Source organism: Pleurodeles waltl, chromosome 7 (assembly GCF_031143425.1).
Source record: "Pleurodeles waltl isolate 20211129_DDA chromosome 7, aPleWal1.hap1.20221129, whole genome shotgun sequence".
Lineage (NCBI taxonomy): Eukaryota > Metazoa > Chordata > Amphibia > Caudata > Salamandridae > Pleurodeles > Pleurodeles waltl.
In genome coordinates, this window is record NC_090446.1 from 1,069,327,725 (window position 1) to 1,069,348,627 (window position 20,903).

General features: G+C 42.6%; 1 protein-coding gene across 1 annotated transcript in view; it reads right to left on the reverse strand.

The window, feature by feature from the left end:
- The window catches only part of DGKE (diacylglycerol kinase epsilon), a 199,774-nt gene that overhangs the window by 105,086 nt on the left and 73,785 nt on the right, over positions 1 to 20,903 (reverse strand). Inside the window, exon 3 of the mRNA XM_069200013.1 lies at positions 14,272 to 14,391. Within this exon, the coding sequence (XP_069056114.1) occupies positions 14,272 to 14,391 (120 nt within the window). The remainder of the gene's footprint in view (positions 1 to 14,271; positions 14,392 to 20,903) is intronic.

A 20,903-nucleotide genomic window follows, 5' to 3' on the forward strand; every position in this document is an offset into this window, starting at 1 on the left:
AATAGTATTGTATGAGTTTAAGTCTGGCATTCTTCAAGGTACATGGAGACTGTCCTAAAATAGAACTTCAATCTTTCTCAGAAACTGGGAGTCACATGTCAGTAGCCCAGAAATCCTGCAGGGTCTCCAAATCCCCAGCGACTAGCTGCAAGAGTGCAGCATAAAGTTAGGTGATGACTTTGATGATCTGAAGTGCATCGTGAGTCAATGATTCTACTTCCCCTGTACGCCAGTGCGCTTGAACTGTGGTTCTTACAGCCCCATACAAGGGGAAATGATGTGGGAGGGGGATCCCAAAAGTACTGAGAATGTTTTGCCAGGACCTTAGAGTGCTGTTTTCAAATAAGTCACCTAACTGATTGAGTCCAGATTCCTCCCATTCTCTCAACCCCCTTCTGTCACCCCCTAGGTGAAGTATAGTCAAGGCTACCAAAGAAAGACTACGAGCGTAAGGCTGCACGAGCTGGGTCATCTGTTGTGCTCTGGACCAGAAATTTTCAAGAATGTCCACTAATATGTGAGTGGTAGTAGCTTGTGTCTTTTGAAGAGGGCGAAGCAGTAAGGGAAACCACTCAGCTGGGGTGGGAATTCTATTGTGTAACTCCTGATGCGTTCCTCAGTGTGCATTTCTCCACTTGGTTGCACAGGTGTGATGCTATTAATTGTGTTTGACCAATGACTTTGTGTTTCACCACTGCGCATATTAGTTGCTCAATGTTCACCAGTAGCACATTACACGTTGTGTTCAGTTTAGCTGCCTATTGGCTTTAACATGGAGTTAGCCACTACATTCTGTATTCAGGTCAGCTGCCCATTGGCTTTGACATGGAGTTAGACATTACATTCTGTATTAAGTTTAGCTGCCTATTGGCTTCGAAATGGCATTAGACATTACATTCTGTATTCAGTTTAGCTGCCTATTGGCTTTGACATGGCATTAGCCATTACATTCTGTATTCAGTTTAGCTGCCTATTGGCTTTGACATTACATTAGACATTACATTTGATGTTTAGGTTAGCTGCCTATTGGCTTTAACGTTGGGTTAGACATTGCAGTTGAGACATTGCAGATGAGCTGAGTTTTTCCAAGCTGTGTTTTTCCACAAGATAGACCAAGCTGTGTTCTTCACAGCAGACCTTAGCTAACAAAAGCACGTCGATTTTGTGTTTACCTCTCAATCCAGTCTGAGAACGGGTGAGGCTCGGAAGAATTGGCCACTCTCCGAGTTTCTTTGGTTCTCACACTGAGTTTGCTTTTAAGAATGACTCTGGACTACAGAAAGGTTAGATTGAATCTGCTTTGACTTCAGACAGGAACTAGACGTCAGTTGCCTGTCTCCCGTTTGGGTAGAAAATCTCTTTCTTGCAGTTGAACGGAGTCATCAACTTGAAGCCCCAGAAAGATGAAGCAGAATATAGGCCCTACAGCCTTGCCCTACGGTGATGAATTTTGACTTTTATGCTTTGCTTTGAAGTTATGCTATAATATAATCACATGTATTTGCTGTGTACATTGCAACTGAGAAGTACTTTGATATATTTTGCTTTCATTGCTGCGACCACTTTTGAACGTATGCTTCCAGTCTACCAATTATGTCTCTCAGGAACCTCGTGGTGAAATAATAATAACAATAAATGTCTTCTTTAAACTCCAAAGTGCATTCCAAAGAGGTTCTGTAAGCTCGGTTATGAGATAAGAGCAGGAAAGCAGAACATTTTGGCAGAGTCGTCAGTTTTCAGTCAGAATTGGAGATTTCAAAGTGCACGATTTCAAAGTGTAATTGTTTTTTTTGTTGTTTAGAGAATTAAAGAAGCACAGCAGACCATGTTTGAAAATGCATGTGAAGTTAAACTGCCTTATGGTGCTGTGAGAATGAAAATGTCACTTACCCAGTGTACATCTGTTCGTGGCATTAGTCGCTGCAGATTCACATGTTTGGCACAGTCCGCTGCCTGGTGTTGGGCTCGGAGTATTACAAGTTGTTTTTCTTCGAAGAAGTCTTTTTGGTCACGGGACCGAAGGACTCCTCCCTCCTCGGCTCCATTGCGCATGGGCGTCGACTCCATCTTAGATTGTTTTCCCCGCAGAGGGTGAGGATGGAGTTGTTTGGTATAAATAGTGCCCATGCAATGGAGTGAATATGTATGTACGTTAAGAGTTTCTAATAATTATTTACAAATGTTCAGATGTTTAAGATTTATGATCTACTTCTAAACGGCTACAGGCTTCCCGGGGAGGTGGGAGGGTACATGTGAATCTGCAGCGACTAATGCCACGGACAGATGTACACTGGGTAAGTGACATTTTCAGTTCGATGGCATATGTTGCTGCAGATACACATGTTTGGCATAGACTATAAAGCAGTTACCTCCCCTAAAAGCGGTGGTTTAGCCTGTAGGAGTTGAAGTAGTTTGGAATAATGTTCTTAGTACAGCTTGGCCCACTGTAGCTTGTTGTGCATTTAGTACGTCTACACAGTAGTGTTTAGTAAACGTATGAGGCGTAGACCAGGTTGCAGCCTTACATATTTCGCTCATAGGAATGTTTCCTAGAAAGGCCATTGTAGCACCTTTCTTTCTGGTTGAGTGTGCCTTTGGTGTAATAGTCAATTCTCTTTTGGCTTTAAGATAGCATGTTTGAATGCATCTGACTATGCATCTAGCAATGCCTTGTTTAGAGATTGGATTTCCTATGTGTGGTTTTTGAAAAGCTATGAACAGTTGTTTTGTTTTCCTGATTAGCTTTGTTCTGTCAATGTAATACATTAGTGCTCTTTTGATGTCTAATGTATGTAGTGCCCTTTCAGCCACAGAATTTGGTTGTGGGAAGAACACTGGCAATTCTACTGTTTGATTTAAATGGAATGGTGAGATGACTTTTGGCAGAAATTTTGGATTTGTTCTTAGAACTATTTTATTGTTGTGTATTTGAATAAATGGTTCTTGTATGGTAAATGCCTGTATTTCACTTACTCTTCTGAGGGATGTGATTGCAATGAGAAATGCGACCTTCCAGGTTAGATATTGCATTTCACAGGAATGCATGGGTTCGAAAGGTGGACCCATGAGTCTTGTTAAGACGATGTTAAGATTCCATGAAGGAACTGGTGGTGTTCTTGGTGGTATAATTCTTTTTAGCCCTTCCATGAATGCTTTAATAACTGGTATTCTAAATAGAGACGATGAATGAGTAGTTTGTAGGTAAGCAGATATTGCTGCGAGGTGTATTTTTATAGATGAAAAAGCGAGCTTTGCTTTTTGCAAATGTAGTAAGTATCCTACTATGTCTTTAGTAGAGGCATGTAATGGTTGTATTTGATTGGCATGGCAGTAGTAAACAAATCTTTTCCACTTAGATGCATAGCAGTGTCTAGTGGAAGGTTTTCTAGCTTGTTTTATGACCTCCATGCATTCTTGTGTGAGGTCTAAGTGTCCGAATTCTAGGATTTCAGGAGCCAAATTGCCAGATTCAATGATGCTGGGTTTGGATGCCTGATCTGTTGTTTGTGTTGTGTTAACAGATCTGGCCTGTTGGGTAGTTTGACATGCGGTACTAGTGAAAGGTCTAGTAGAGTTGTATACCAAGGTTGTCTTGCCCATGTGGGTGCTATCAGTATGAGTTTGAGTTGGTTTTGACTCAACTTGTTTACTAGATATGGAAGGAGAGGGAGAGGGGGAAAAGCGTACGCAAATATCCCTGACCAACTCATCCATAGAGCATTGCCTTGTGATTCGCGGTGTGGGTACCTGGATGCGAAGTTTTGGCATTTTGAGTTTTCTTTTGTTGCGAACAAATCTATTTGGGGTGTTCCCCAAATTTGAAAGTACTTGTTCCGAACTTGGGGGTGAATTTCCCATTCGTGGACTTGTTGGTGGTCTCGCGAAAGGTTGTCTGCTAGTTGGTTTTGTATTCCTGGAATAAATTGTGCTATTAGGCGAATGTTGTTGTGAATCGCCCACTGCCAAATTTTTTGTGTTAGGAGGCACAATTGTGTTGAGTGTGTTGCTCCTTGTTTGTTTAAATAATACATTGTTGTCATGTTGTCTGTTTTGACAAGAATGTATTTGTGTGTTATTATGGGTTGGAAGGCTTTTAACGCTAGAAATACTGCTAACAGTTCTAGGTAATTGATATGAAATTTTGTTTCGTGTATATCCCATTGTCCTTGAATGCTGTGGTGATTGAGGTGTGCTCCCCACCCTGTCATGGAAGCATCTGTTGTTATAACGTATTGAGGCACTGGGTCCTGAAATGTCCGCCCTTTGTTTAAATTTTTGCTGTTCCACCATAGAAGCGAGAGGTATGTTTGCCGGTCTACCAACACCAGATTTTGAAGTTGACCCTGTGCCTGTGACCATTGTGATGCTAGACACTGTTGTAAGGGTCGCATGTGTAGTCTTGCGTTTGGGACAATGGCTATGCATGATGACATCATGCCTAGAAGTTTTAGCACATGTTTTGCTTGTATCTTTTGGTTTGGAAACATAGCACTTATTACCTTGTGGAATGCCTGCACTCTTTGTGGACTTGGAGTGGCAATTCCTTTTGATGTGTTGATGGTTGCTCCTAGATATTGTTGTGTTTGACACGGTTCTAGGTGTGATTTTGTATAGTTGATGGAAAACCCCAGTTTGTGAAGGGTTTGTATGACAAATGTGGTGTCGTTTGCGCATTTTTTTACTGTGTTGGTCTTGATTAGCCAATCGTCTAGGTAAGGGAACACATGTATCTGTTGTCTCCTGATGTGTGCTGCTACTACTGCTAGACATTTTGTGAACACTCTTGGTGCAGTTGTTATTACGAATGGCAACACCTTGAATTGGTAATGTATTCCTTTGAATACGAACCGTAGGTACTTTCTGTGAGAAGGGTGTATTGGTATATGAAAGTACGCATCCTTTAGGTCTAATGTGGTCATGTAATCTTGCTGTTTGAGCAGTGGAATGATGTCTTGTAGTGTGACCATGTGAAAATGGTCCGATATGATGTAGGTATTTAGTGTCCTGAGATCTAATATTGGTCTTAATGTTTTGTCTTTTTTTGGAATTAGAAAGTACAGGGAGTAAACTCCTGTGTTTTTTTGTTGTACTGGTACTAACTCTATTGCATCCTTTTGCAGTAGTGCTTGAACTTCTAGTCCTAAAAGTTCTAAATGTTGTGGTGACATTTTGCGTGTTTTGGGGGGGATGTTTGGTGGGAAGTTGTGGAATTCTATGCAATAGCCATGTTGGATTATTGCTAATACCCAATTGTCTGTTGTAATCTGTTGCCAAGTTTGGTAGAATTGGCTTAGTCTTCCCCCCACTGGTGTTGAGTGAAGGGGTTGCGTGACTTGAAAGTCACTGTTTAGGTGGAGGTGTTTTTGGAGTCTGGAATCTTCCCCTACTCCTTGGGAATTGACCCCCCCGATATCCCCTGAAACCTCCCCTTTGGAAGGAACCCTGATATGGTGTGGTTCTTGTTTGTTGGCTGGTGGTGTCTGTGGGTTGGCCACGAAACCCCCCTCTAAATGGAGTTTTTCTGAAAGAGCCTCTGCTCTGCGGGGAGTAGAGTGCGCCCATGGCCTTGGCCGTGTCTGTGTCCTTTTTAAGTTTTTCAATGGCTGTATCCACTTCAGAGCCAAAAAGTTGTTTCTCGTTGAAGGGCATATTAAGGACAGCCTGCTGGATTTCAGGTTTGAAGCCTGAAGTGCGTAGCCAAGCGTGTCTCCTTATGGTGACAGCAGTGTTGACTGTTCTTGCTGCAGTATCGGCTGCGTCTAGTGAAGAGCGGATTTGATTGTTTGAGATCGTTTGTCCCTCTTCCACTATTTGCTGCGCCCTTTTTTGGTATTCCTGGGGAAGATGGTCTACGAGAAGTTGCATCTCGTCCCAGTGTGCGCGGTCATATCTGGCCAGCAGCGCTTGTGAATTTGCGATGCGCCACTGGTTGGCTGCCTGTGATGCTACTCTTTTCCCTGCCGCATCAAATTTTCGGCTTTCTTTGTCCGGAGGTGGGGCGTCGCCAGATGTATGTGAATTTGCTCTCTTGCGAGCTGCCCCTACTACCACGGAGTCAGGTGGTAACTGCGAAGTAATAAACACTGGGTCTGTGGGTGGTGGTTTGTATTTCTTATCCACCCTTGGGGTGATGGCTCTTGATTTTACGGGCTCTTCAAAAATTTGTTTTGCGTGCCGTAACATCCCTGGTAGCATTGGGAGACATTGATATTGGCTGTGTGTAGCCGAGAGGGTGTTAAATAAAAAATCATCCTCTATAGGATCGGAATGCAGTTGGACATTGTGGAATTCTGCTGCCCTAGCCACCAGTTGCGAGTATGAGGTACTGTCCTCTGGCGGTGACGGCTTTGTGGGGTATGACTCGGGATCATTGTCCGGCACTGGGGTGTCATACAGGTCCCAAGCGTCTTGATCCTGATCGTCATGACTTATGTTAGTTTGCGCTGGTGAGTGCATTTGTGGCGGTGTTTGTGCCGGCGATGCCTGTGGTGGAGAGGGCGGAGGCGTGACTGTTTTAACCACTTTGGCTTGTGGTTGTGCGTCATCCTTTGGAAGTCCGATCCTTCTTTTGCTCATGATTGGGGGAAGGGTTGATATCTTCCCTGTGTCGTGCTGGATGTACAGTCTCTTTTGTGTGTAGTCCGATTCTACACTTTGGAGCTCTTGTCCAAATCTGTGCATTTGGCCACTTATTCCTTGTTCCTCTGAGTAGGATGAAGGTGTGGTATTTTTCGGCGCCGAGAGAGAATCTTTTTTCGGTTTCGGCACCGACAGAATTTTTGTTCCTTTCGGCATGGATTCTCGGTGCCGATGTTTTTCGGTGCCGGTATCTTGTTTTTGTCTCTCGGAGCCGCTTTCTCGGTTCCGAGGTTGCTCCATGGCGGTCCCTCGACCGGAGTCGGGTGTCTTCGCTATGGGCGTGCCCTTTTTCGGCGCCTTCGACGGGTCGCCTGTTTTATGGGTCGAGCCATGGCCTGTTGGCAGTGGCGTCCCCTGGGCTTTCGGTTTGTCGATGGATTTACTTTTTGACGTCTTACTCACAGTTTGTTGCTGTTGTTCGACGTCGGAGTCTCCGGATTCTGATTCCGGAACCGAGAATGTTTCCTCTTCCTCGTCGAAACGTTGTTTTGTCGACGTGGACGCCATTTGTTGACGCCTGGCTCTTCGGTCCCGGAGTGTTTTTCTGGACCGGAAGGCTCGACAGGCTTCACAGGTATCCTCCTTGTGCTCGGGGGACAAGCACAAGTTACAGACCAAGTGCTGATCTGTATAAGGATACTTACTGTGACATTTTGGGCAGAAACGAAACGGGGTCCGTTCCATCGGCTTCGATGTCGCACGCGGTCGGGCCGACCAGGCCCCGATGGGGGATCGAAACTACCCCAAAGTCTTCCGATGATCGGTGTCGATGTACCTAACTATCCCGATACCGAACGGAACAATACCGACGCTTTCTTCCGAGATTCTGACTAACTTTCCGAACCGAAACACGGAGCGAAAAGGAATACGTCCGAACCCGACAGCGGAAAAAAACAATCTAAGATGGAGTCGATGCCCATGCGCAATGGAGCCGAGGAGGGAGGAGTCCTTCGGTCCCGTGACCAAAAAGACTTCTTCGAAGAAAAACAACTTGTAATACTCCGAGCCCAACACCAGGCAGCGGACTGTGCCAAACATGTGTATCTGCAGCAACATATGCCATCGAACACATGTTTTCTTGTTTATCAGGACTGTGTGAGACTTGGGATGAGTGCTGTGATAAAGCATATTTAGAAAATGTGCCTTTTGAAAGAAATTATTTTCCTTTTGTTCTTGGCAGAAGAGTTTGGATACTTTTATCTGCTTGCAGAAAAATACAGGAGAGATATAGGCAGTTAGAATATGAAAATAAGAATTTACGTGAGCAGATTAGCCAGAACACATTAATGCAAGATAATACTGAAATCTATAAAACTGCTGTTTTAGAAGAATCTGGCTTTTCCCATTCCAGTAATGAGGGGGTTAAGACAGCTGTGAGCAAGTCTGAGCCTCAGTTTGAGCAAAACACCCCACAGTTTTTGGCAGTTGAAGTGTATTCCTTAACAGATAACACTGAGAACAGAGCTCGGAATGTGCCGCTTTTGCAAAGTAAAATTAATTCGGACAAGGCAGAAGTACTGTCACAAAATGTGACTATTTGTACTAAGCAAGAGACACTGAGTTTCATGAGCTTGTTTGATTTTTGGAAACAGTATAGCCCTCATCTGAGTGAAATCTTAACATCTTGGTATAAAGTAACTAGGAAAAAACATAAGCAGCTGCGCGCTTCTGATTTGGCAAATGAAATAATTCTGACTTTAGGTTTCTGCGCAGTGCAAGAGGGAAACACTGATTTACATGTAAATCAGGAACAGGGGAGGACAGGAGTGCCCCTGGAACTTTGGAGTGAGCTTTTGACTTGTTATCAGTGGGTGATGAGTTCACCTAACTCTCCTCTCACAGTATAGGACAGGCACAGGAGGCTAATATCATACACTGGATCTGGTACATGCAAGAAAGGGCTAGAGTCACTGCCGCCCTACATGAACAGGTGTCACAAGCCCCTTTTCAGAATGAGGAGAGGGTGCAGGGAGTACCACAGGTAAAAGAGTCACCAGTGAAATTGAGTGCACCATTTGAATTCGTGTCCCCTGAGGATAAAAAGCATGTTTGTTTGACTATTGATTCAGATTTGTACAATGTGTGTCAGACTTTAAAGCAAGAGCTGCTTGAGATGTGTCATTTTTACACTGATGCTTGGTTCACTGCCAATGGTTTAGCCGTTTGGTTTTCCACATGACTTGTACATAACTGGTTCAATTCCCTTGCCGATGTTAAAGATAAAAGTACAGAAGTGTCCACCCAGAATTCTGACTTAGTGGGGATGGCTAAGTGGGTGCACCAGAAATGTGGACATCTGGGAGAAAAAGCCACTTACAGGTGGGCAGAGATGAGAGAGATGCACATTCCCCTAGATTTGATAAAAACTGTGCAGCACGCACAAGAGCAATCTGTCCCACAAACAGTCAAAGATCAGTTGGAGAGAGGAGAGTCCACAGGACAGATAGGGCAAATTGATCAGGTTTTAGGTGGAGTAATTGCTGCAGATTACCATGGAGAAATAAAAATTATGCTGATAACTAGAAAATAATCTGATTCATTCATACAAATTGGAGACAGAATTGCCCAACTTGTGAAAAGTGCAGTGAATGGAAGTTTGGTAAAGAAGGAGTCTGCCCCAGCCCTTCTGACAGTGCAAGGAATGGGAAGCTGTTGTGCAGCAGATAAAAACCTCATTACTGAGGTGTGGGTTGAAGCCCCAGATAACCCTCCAGAACCTGCAAAAATCATAACAAAGGGCCCCAAAAACGTCCTGCTGATTATAAAACAGGGAAAGGAAGAGGAAGGGCACATTTCCGATAACAAATGTTATTTGCAAGAAAAGTCATACTTTTTTCTTTTGCAGATCCTACCACGTTTCGCCACTGACCATGAGTGTGCTGTGTGGTCTCCCTTCGGGTGTGTGCGTGTGGGGTCGGGGAAGGGACCGAACCCCCAACCTGAACCTGATTGAGTAAAGTACAAACCCCATGGATCCATTTTGCGCAACTGGCACCTTCAGTTCAAGTTCAACTTGTTTGATTACATTCTTCCACTGGAACTAAGCAACCTTAACAGTTAACTGTCTGTTTTTTCATATGGAAGTCTGACTTTCGCTTACATTCCAGCAAACCTTTCAGGTGGACCATGCACCTTTACATGAGTAGAACTCATGCTACATCAAATTGCTGTTTTAGAGACACTATTATCTCATTCAGAGTATATAAGTTTCAGTCTTTTCTGTGTAGATGTATCTGATGTGAAAGGTTATGAGATCAATATGTTGATCCACTTCCATTGCTTTACAGTGATTGCTTTTAACATTCAAATCTGATTTGATTATAATGTTTTTTTTGTGTTGATGTTTTTGTTTTTGTTTGAAATAAGAGGTATGTAAAAAAAAAATCATTGGTCATAGGGTGGAATGTGATGCTATTAATTGTGTTTGACCAATGACTTTGTGTTTCACCACTGCGCATATTAGTTGCTCAATGTTCACCAGTAGCACATTACATGTTGTGTTCAGTTTAGCTGCCTATTGGCTTTAACATGGAGTTAGCCATTACATTCTGTATTCAAGTCAGCTGCCCATTGGCTTTGACATGGAGTTAGACATTACATTCTGTATTCAGTTTAGCTGCCTATTTGGCTTTGACATGGCATTAGACATTACATTCTGTATTCAGTTTAGCTGCCTATTGGCTTTAACATGGCATTAGCCATTACATTCTGTATTCAGTTTAGCTGCCTATTGGCTTTGACATGACATTAGACATTACATTTGATAATTAGGTTAGCTGCCTATTGGCTTAACGTGGGGTTAGACATTGCAGTTGAGACATTGCAGATGAGCTGTGTTTTTCCAAGCTGTGTTTTTCCACAAGATAGACCAAGCTGTGTTCTTCACACCAGACATTAGCTGATAAGAGCATGTAGATTTTGTGTTTACCTCTCAATCCAGTCTGAGAATGGGTGAGGCTCGGAAGAACTGGCCACTCTCCGAGTTTCTTTGGTTCTCACACTGAGTTTGCTTTTAAGGATGACTCTGGACTACAGCAGGGTTAGACTGAATCTGCTTTGACTTCAGACAGGAACTAGACGTCAGTTGCCTGTCTCCCGTTTGGGTAGAAAATCTCTTTCTTGCAGTTGAACGGAGTCATCAACTTGAAGCCCCAGAAAGATAAAGCTGAATATAGGCCCTACAGCCTTGCCCTACAGTGATGAATTTTGACTTTTATGCTTTGCTTTGAAGTTATGCTATAATATAATCACATGTATTTGCTGTGTACATTGCAACTGAGAAGTACTTTGATGTATTTTGCTTTCATTGCTGTGACTACTTTTGAACGTGTGCTTCCAGTCTACTAATATTGTCTCTCAGGAACCTCGTGGTGAAATAATAAGAACAATAAATGTCTTCTTTAAACTCAGAAGTGTATTCCAGAGAGGTTCTGTAAGCTCGGTTATGAGATAAGAGCAGGAAAGCAGAACAACAGGGCAGTTGTGCTCCCAAATAATACAGATCAAAGTCTAGGATCGACAGACCAACTTCAGTCTCAGGCAGTTGGAGTTTGGCCAGGGGGATCCTATTGCGACTTATATCCCATAGTAAAGTTAAAACAAGATTGTTTATTTCACGGAATACGGCGCATGGTATTCGTATAGGGAGCATGGAGTAGAAGTACAACAGTTGCGGCAAGTGTACCATCTTCCCCAGGGCTGTCCGACCCATAAGAAACAGACGGACTGGACTGTATGGCAAAAAGCTATTGTGGGGCACAGGGACGCCAATGTTGCCAAACTGTTAACCTCAATAAATTGTGTGGTAGTTCGATAGATCCTCGCTCCCAAGTAACAAAAAATATGCGGTTCCCAGTGTAGCTACTCTCCCATGTTCTTGGGCCTTGTATCAGTTACTTGTGCATGGACAGGGTACCCTAGGGATTTGTCCAATTTCATGGCCAGACACTAGACTATGCTAAATTCCCTGAGAGACGCAATCACCCCCTGCACCTCTGTGCCCTCCCCACGAAAATAGAACAGTAAATAAACTCTGTACAATGAAATGTGAAGGAATCTATTGGTAAACCCTAGTATACATGGCCTTGCTGAAGCTTAAGTGCCAGGGGTTCACCATTGCAAAAAACACAGGACAGGAGACAGTGGGCAACCCTGTCTGGTACTCCTTCTCAATGCAACATGGCGCTGAGAGGAAACCCCTGGTCTTCAAGCGGGCTTCTGGGTCTGTGTAAAGAAGTTTGGTCTAGATGAGATATCCCCTACCCAGAACCATAGCTGTCATTACCAGGTACAAGTACTCTCATCTAAGAGAGTCAAATGCTTTCTCCATGTTCACCGACATTTCCATCGCTTTAGGGCAAGTGGTGGGGAGTGCAAGACATGGACCAATTGTTTGATATTCGGGATAGTGCTGCAAGTTGCGACAAATCCAGACCACCAGGATTTTACTAATAATTTCATAATCCACGTTTAAAAGGAAAGGGGTCTACAAGACGATTCATGCTCTTCCTCTTTCTCGGGTTTCAGGAGGGGCACCAACACGGCCTCTTGCATCTTAAGGGGTAGTGTACCTTTGTCCCTTGCAGCATTATAAAGCTGAGTCATCTTAGAGGATAGGATTCACTAAAGGTCGAGTAGAACTGGACAAGAACCTCGTCCTTGCCCGGGACCTTGCCTCATGCCAGGGATTGAATTGCCTCCGCACCACCTGAATTTGGACATCCTCTCCCAGGTGTGCTCCAGCAGGGGGTATTTGGTTTCAGTTTAACAGCTCCTTCATAGATACAATATGGATTGACTGCTTGACCTGATTGGAGATTGGTAGGCCCCGTTATCGATCGCCAGGACTGTTTTTCCTCTTGCTGTTCTTAACTGATACTGATTTAGCATTATTGATATTGATGGGATTTTATTATCTGCCTAGATGACTGTACCTTTCTTCTTTCCTTACATTTCCACAACTGACCATTATAAATGATTAATTAAACTCAACAGTATTGATGATGGGCTGAACTGTTTTGTAAACTAGAAAACCAATAAAATGTGTTTTAAAAAAAAATTATTAGCAGTATTTCTTTCTCCACCCCATAACTGGCAGTTAGAAGGTGAAAACCTGGTGAAGGAAGGCTACTGCCTCCTCTGACAAGGTTTAAATAGGGACGTATGCTCCTCATTTGCAATACGGTGGTACTTCTATAACTCAACAGTATTAGACTTGATATCAGAAAATAATGCGTCTACAAATTTAAGATTTGAGCTATTAGTTTGCAGGAGGGAAAATCACTGGTGCTCCTCTTAATTAGAAACATTCTGAAACACTTGGAATGTTTCCTTTTGTAAACACTGGTGCCACAAACTGCCTCACAAGTACAATACATGGTTTTGAATTTTTGGTCACCAATAGAGTAATGGACTCAATGGGGAAACATTGAGTCTACTCAAAATATTACTTTTTTATCATAAGTGGTTACTGCCCTCATGGACAGGCCATAACACTGCAAACTGTTAGTTGCAGTTGAGCAACGCTGTGTGGTACAAGCTTTTTTACCTGCTTTCCAGGGGTGAAGCTGCATAATAAGCCATATTTGTAAATCTGTACATCACTTAATTGCTGGGCTCCCTGAATAATCCTGTCTGGATGTGATGTACATAAAAGTGCACAGGTAAATGTCCTATAGGGTATCCAGAGACTGGCGTCATCCCTAGTCATTTTCATGCTCAAAATTGTAACTGTTCTCCATAATGTTTAGCTTTACTCAATAATACTGTCTCCCCTTTCTCCTACAGTGATCACTTTGCATGCTTTCTTGATTCCCTTCTCCCTGCAAAAATCCTAGCAACGCCTAATTCAACAGTCAGGGCCTGTGAGAAACAAAATAAACTTCCTACTCATTTCATGTCTAAGTGAAAGAAGCAGGAATATCTTTTGTTGCTCACAGGACTTGGACCAAACCAGTTCCTGCAGGTCAGCCAGTGACCTAAACAGAGACACATACAGACAATGGCTATGGCCAGAGGAACGGCTGGGGCTGCAAAACGTATAGAGAAATTGGATACCTGCCCACGCCTAAATGTTATTTTCAGTACTAGTGGAGAGAGAAGTCCACAAAAACACTACTTAACTCTGGTTACAAGCTAGTCTAGATCTAAATATATACCTTCCTAGCACAGCCAGGTCCCATCTGTCAATAAGCTACCATGCAACTGTGGCACACCTCAAATGAAATAGCACTTCGCTATGATTGGTGATTGGATTCTCTCAGAATGCTTGGGTAACTCTGAATCTGAATGGACAGCTGGGTTTAGACTAACCGCCGCAGTACTAAATAAAAGCTGAAACATTTGGTTTTATCAGAGGGTTTACCATTTGCTGAAGGACTTCTGCATACCTGTGTTAAGAAAGGTAAGGACAAGAGTCAGAATTAGTGGCTGTCACCTCAGGGGTAAGGAACATACCCCCAGGACTGAGAAAAAGACTTTGCTGTTGCTGATAGATACAAGGAAGTAGACACTGTTGCGAAAAGAGAATCAGACTTGCAAATTTAGCAGGTTAAATTATGGTTGTTGCATAATGTACCCAAATATAAAGGTGGGAGTATCTGCATATTAAAACATAGTTTAAGTAACATTCACCTGAACAGGATTTAGTAGGCTTTTTAACTCGCCCAGCAAGCTTTCACCCATATTATTTCCACTCCGAGTATTTGCCAACACTATTAGTGGAGTCCAACGTGGTCCAAAGGCCAAAGCCAACTGTAAAAGAGAAAAAAATACAGAGATTAGCCAAAGTCAAGTGCATTCAAATGTAGCACGGTTCATCCACCTATTCAAGTATCCATAAAGATTTAAAATATTTTGCGTCTGAATCACACAAGCACATTTTCCTCCCTGAAGTTCACCTCACATATAGCACATCTTGGACATGATCACCTGTGAAACGTACACTTATGACTTGATTTCACAGTGCATCTATGTAAAAATTATGTCACATTTGCCTAACATACAGCAAAAATAAGAAACTTGAGTGTAAGCAAAAAGGCAACAAGTACATGACAACAGGTTGATTACTGGGAAGAAAAGTCACACGTCCCAATATCCACAAGCAAACTAGACGTGTTCAATTAGGAGCTAATGTTAGGAAAAGCATTTGTGTGAAACACAGTGTAACAAAGATTCACGAAAAAAGTAGGGAAAATAAGTGTGAAGTCTCTGCCTGACTGTATTCTTCATACTTTTTCTACTCATTATCATTGCCTGGAAAAGCTATGCCAGGCACAGACAATGATAGACTTATATGTGTTTCTACCTTTTCCCCTATTTCAAAACTAGTTAAAAAGAGTATTTTGAAACAATGGAAGGTTTTGAATGCATGGGATATGGCAATGGAACTCCCACTTTTGCATTCTGTAAAAGTAAAAGTATCAAGGATCACTTAGTACAAGCTAGCACCCCTCTCACTAGGCCAAAAACAACACTTCTTGACCTTTGGGGATCTGCCCTCTTGACTGTCCACTAAAAATGTAGAAATTGTAGTGTGTGTGTGATTTTACTTTTGATACTAAAGAAATTGTCTACAATGGTTTGAAAATGACTCTACAGAAATTTGTGAACTGTACCACAAGCAATCTTATTTATGCTATCTTTTGCCCCTGCAATCAGGTGCAATCGGGTGTACATGGGAAAAACTACACAAAAAGTCCACCTATGAATTTGAGCATAGAAGCCGGCTGAGGTGTAACATCACCAATGGTCCTCTGGTTGAACATTTTGTTGAACTTGGACATAATGAGAATGACCTACTTTGGCAAGTTATTAGTGTAGTGAAACCATTAGCGAGGGGCAGGGATATTTTAAACATTGTCAGCAAAGAAGAACTGAAGTGGATCCTACTGACCAATAGTCTTCACATGGGCCTCAATAGAATGGAAGATTGGACTTCATTATTATGAGCACATAATCTCTCTTTGGGGACCCTTTGCTTGTGTTTAGAATGGACTTTATAACAATCCGGTCTTTCGCCCTTGATTTTATTGATTTACTTGAGTGCTTTTGTTATTCTTGTTCAATTGTTTCACCCCCCCCATCCAACTTTTTCCACCTTCTCACTCTTTTGTGCTTCAAATATTTCTAGTTATTTACTCTACTGAGACTACATTTCTGACTTCCTCCTCTCTTTTCTTTTTTATTCTTTTTTTGGCTCTCTTTTTTCTTTCTTTCTGTCTCTTCCTTTTCTATTTTCATACTTGGTGGACTAGCACCTTCCTGGTTAGTGTTGTGGTTCATCTGCGATCAGGTGGTCTTACCCACATGAATCCGTGACCATTTTGTCTTTTTTAAATTTTATTTTTCCCATTTTTTTGAATTTTTTCGATTCTTTCCTTAGATTAATTTTTTCGGCTGCTCCTCCAGGTAATTTTTTCCAATCACCTGCTCCTTTCCAATATAGCCACTGCCACACACCTGGCCAGGACAGCTCCCTGTTATCTCTTTTCTCTGTTCATTTCCTTAATATCGGCACAGCATTTCTAATCGGAACGCACAGCTGCCCACTTCCTGCCATTGTCCACTTGACACGGCACAGGTAAGTTATTTGGTTTTCTTTGCCGCTCTACTATTTGGGGACTATCGGTGACCCCCGGTGTCTGTTTTTCATTTTACTTTAGCTTTTTGGACTCAGTAGAACCCCACATTTGTCACTCCCGCATTATAGGAGCCCTTACTGCTTCTTGACCATATCTTCCATGAATAATTCCCTTAAGTTGTTCTTCGTTATTAATCACACAGTGAGTCTGCAGCCATTTTTTGTTTCTGTTTTTCTCCCACCATATTGTTGAGCCTTATTTGACCTTTCCTTACTTTTCAGTGACCTGGCAGCTTTTTATACAAATTCGGTTGTCCCATTGCGGTTTCTTAATTTGCAGTCCTTACTATTCAGGTATTTCTTAGTAATTTTTTTCTCAATTTTTATGGCTACTTTGTGTCGCACTCACTTGTGATGCATAATGGTTTACACACAACGGGCATGGGTGTGGTGGCTTTTTCACCTTTTTTTTTTAGCACATATTGCACATGTGGTTTATCTTGTTTGTTTTTGGCAGTCCAATTATAAACTTAATTTTATTAAATTGTTGTCTTCTTTTTCCTTGATTTCATTTATCTTTGTCTTTGTTCTTGTTTTTTTTCTTTAATTCACCCGGTGCTTTATTATTTAAAACGTGAATGCTCTTGGGCTTGTTTATCCACATGTCCTGATGATGATTCTGGTATTGTTTGGAGGATGGAAATGTCATTGACTTTGACACTCTGACCCAGTGCCCTTTTGCTATTGTATTTAAGGGCTGTGTTGTGTTTGCTTCAAAATGTGACTAATGCAATGTACTGATTAATATCACACATATATATATACCTGCATTTCTACTGTTTGGTTACTTTGCCCACTCATTTTCACCATTGTATTAATTCAACATTAAAGAATTTATTTAAAAATATATGCTGACTGCGCTATTTATATGGGTACTCCCATGTTAAAATTCTCATATGTGCTGACAAGGGACCTCTATTCCTTTCAAATAAATGTCACTGGTTTCCAAGCATGCTATTGGGAATGTCATATGACTTTATCTGCAGGATCTCACTGCCTATGTATGGGGCTCTCCATTGCTGAGAACTTCACACAGAATAATAGAATTCCCGTTTGAATGCATATTTTGTAAACACTTTTTTCCCCTCTGCTTGGTAAAAAAAAAAAACAGTAAGAAAGGCCTTCTCCTAAACCCCACCTAAACCCCAAGCAAATCTGGAGGAAATCCATTCCCTTTCCCAACCAGTAAGGAGATTTAAGCAAGTCCTTGGCTGGAATATATTATCTAACCGTTTCCAGTGTAGAAAGGGATGGATTAGAATTGAGGAATGCCCACATCATACAATTTAGTGGTAGTACCAAAACCTCCAAGGCAAACCAGTCCTTGGAACACCCATTTTAACACACCTTGAGTGGTTTTACCGATATGGACATCTCCGCACTCGCGCTGAACCTCACTGCATCCGTAAATAGGTTTCTTTCATAGAGGACCTCTGTTGATAGTCATAAGCATTTAAATAGTTCCACCCACGTGTGGTGTCCCGGAGTACATATGTGCATCCTAGGTATACAGGCTACAGTGGTGTAATTCTTCAGATTGTATTTAGGAAACAGGGTTAAAATACCCTTAAAATGTATGATTTGAGGTAAATGTTTTACACCAACACTCAACTCTCTTTCACAAATCCTTTTTTCCTGACAAAGTAGAGATGAAGAATAAGAAAGCAGTGCAGCCCCATAAGCTGCTATTATGTGAGTGGAAAATAATGAAGGTGCCTTTAAGGCTGCAGAGACCACCAGTATCCCATCATGCTCAGCAGATGGCAGTTGCTTCAGTTTTTTTTGACGATAAGCACTAGAGATAGGTCTGTCTTATACTATTCTCTGCTCTGTCAACCGGGGAGGAGGGAGGGTTGCTTATGACTTCGACAGAAATTCCCCTATGAGGGAACTAAAGTTAGAGGTAGGAAACTATTCCTTCTCTCATAGGGGATCTCCGTTGATAGCCATAATCATTGAATAGAATAGCAAGCTTGTCCCCAATGACACAGTGGAAAGAACAGAGAAGGGAACAAACAAACTAGGCAAATGAATTCCTGAGGGAGGCTTGCCCTACTTGAGCATCTGCCCTAGCATCGGAGTGTAATCAGAAATGTCTGGTGAATGTGTGAACTGATCTCCATGTAGCTGCCTTACACATTCCAGCAATAGGGACATTTCTCATCAAAGCTGCTGTAGCTGCTTTGCCTCTTGTAGAATGGGCTTTAGGTTTTGCCGACAAAGGCTTGTTAGCTTTTAGTAACAGAAACGTATACAGGATACTATCCAGCTTGAGATGGACTGTTGGAAGTGGCTAAACCAGCGCGGACCGGCCCATAGTTCACAAAAAGCTGGTCCGATTTGTGCAGATCACACATCTTGCCTAGGTAAAATTTCAAGACCCTCCTTACATCCAGAGAGTGCAGGGATCGCTCTGCTGGAGTAGAAGGATTAAAAAAGAAAGTGGGTAAAGAAATTGTTTGATTTACATGAAAATCCAAAACTACTTTGAGGAGACATTTTTGATGGGTTCTAAGAACCACCTTGTTAGAGTGAAACACTGTATAGGGTTCCTTAGCACACAATGTCTGAATTTCACTAACCCTACGAGCAGATGTAATAGCTACCAGGAAAGCTGCTTTCCAAGATAGATGTTGTAGGCAAGATTTAAGAATCAGTTCAAAAGGTTCCTGCATTAGTCGTGAAAGTTCCCAGAGAGGGAAAGGGCATGTAATAGGAGGAAAAACCTTTGAAAAAAAAGATTTGTGAAGGACATTTGCGGTAGGCAGTAAGAGCTGCCAGATGTGCTTTTATTGATGCGAATAGTAAGCCAGATTTTGCCAGACCGAGGAGGTAGGGAAGGATGTCTTCCTCCTGGCAAGGTGTACGGTCTGTGTTCTTGGAAGAACACCAAATGCAGAACCTCTTCCACTTGAAGGCATAAACTGTATGAGTTGAAGGCTGTCTAGCTTCTTTAAGAATATTCATCAGTCTTGTGGCAGATTTAAGTGTCCATACTACACTATCTCAGGAGCGATGCTGCCAATTCAAGGAGGAGAGTTTGGGGGGGACCATCTGTCCTCTGAGTTTCGTTAGCAGGTACGGACAGCATGGCAATTTAAGATGAGGACGCTGCACTTGGTGAAGAAGGTCTATGAACCACCACTGACGTGGCCACTCTGGGACTGCCAGGATCAGAGGGATTGGAGGAAAAGCCTAGAGAAATTTGTCTGACTAGTCTATCCATAGGGTATTCCCCCGAGTCCCTGGTTGGAAGTACCTTGAGGCGAAGCCTTGGCATTTTTTGTTTTCTGTGGTAGCTAACAATCCTATGCATGGAGAGGCCCATAGTTTGAAGTTGTAGTTGACAATGTCGTCGTGAAGGACCCCTTCATGGTTTTCTTGTAAGGCCCTGCTTAGGGCATCTGCCTGCACATTTTGTGCACCTGGAAGACGTGTTTTGCCGTAATCGACAGGTTTCTGGCTATGAGCCATTTCCAAACTGTTTGGGCTTTGTGGGGCAAAGATCTGGACCTCGTCCCTTAATCGTCCGTCTGAACAAGCAGGGATTGTGTCTTGAAGGATGGGTAAGACAGTTTAAGTGCTAGGTGAACTGCTCTGAGCTCAAGGAGATTGATATATGACATGACGTTTCCCTCAGAGATCATTTGCCCTGTATTTGGAGATGGTCCATGTGAGCTCCCCATTCCAGTAGCAATGCATCTGTTACTATGGTTTGGGAAGGAGGTCCACCAAGTCAGAGACTGTGTCACGTGAGGGGAGAGAGAGAGATCTTGTCCTCCCAGCTTCCCATCGCTGGATCCCATTGATCCTCGAAACACTATTGTAGGGGACGCATGTGAAGGCATGCATTCGGAGTGAGGAACATACATGAGGCCAAAGAGCAGAGTAGAGAATAAACTAATCTCACCGTGGGACAAGAGGCTTTCACTAGAGTGTGACATTTCCAACAGATCAATGTAAGTCTTTCCTCTGAAGGAGACACTTTTGCCTTTACGGTGTCAAGAGTGGCTCCTAAGTATTGCAGAGTCTGCACTGGTTTGGAAATTGACTTGGTGTGTTTGATCTATAAACCCAGCCACTGAAGTACTTTGCAAGTCCAGTTGTATTGACGTTGGGCCTCTTGTGAGGTCAAAGCTTTGATCAGCCAGTCATCTAGATAGGGATAGATGAAAACTCTGTGCCTCTTGAGATGCGCAGCCACCACTGCCATGCATTTGGAGAATGTTCTGGGGGCTGATTTGAGGCCAAATGGTAGCACTTAGTACTGATAGTGGTCCTGACCCACAACAAACCTTAGGAACTTGCGGTGTTTCTGTGCAATGGGGATATGAAAATAAGCATCTTGGAGGTCTATCAGACAGAGCCAATTTTCCTGCAAAGTTTAGGGTAAATTTGATGTAACGCCAACATTGGAAATTTTTCCCTCCAAACCCATTTGTTGGCTGTTTTGTCTCTACCTGTCCTTGCCTTTTTTCTTCACCAGGAAATATCTGGAATAGATTCCTGTGCCTCGTTGTTTGTGGGGCACGCCTTCCACCACGTTCTTTTGAAGGAGGATGTTGACTTCCTTCCGAAGCATGGACACGTGATGGTTGGATGGCTTAGGTCGTATGGTTGGAGG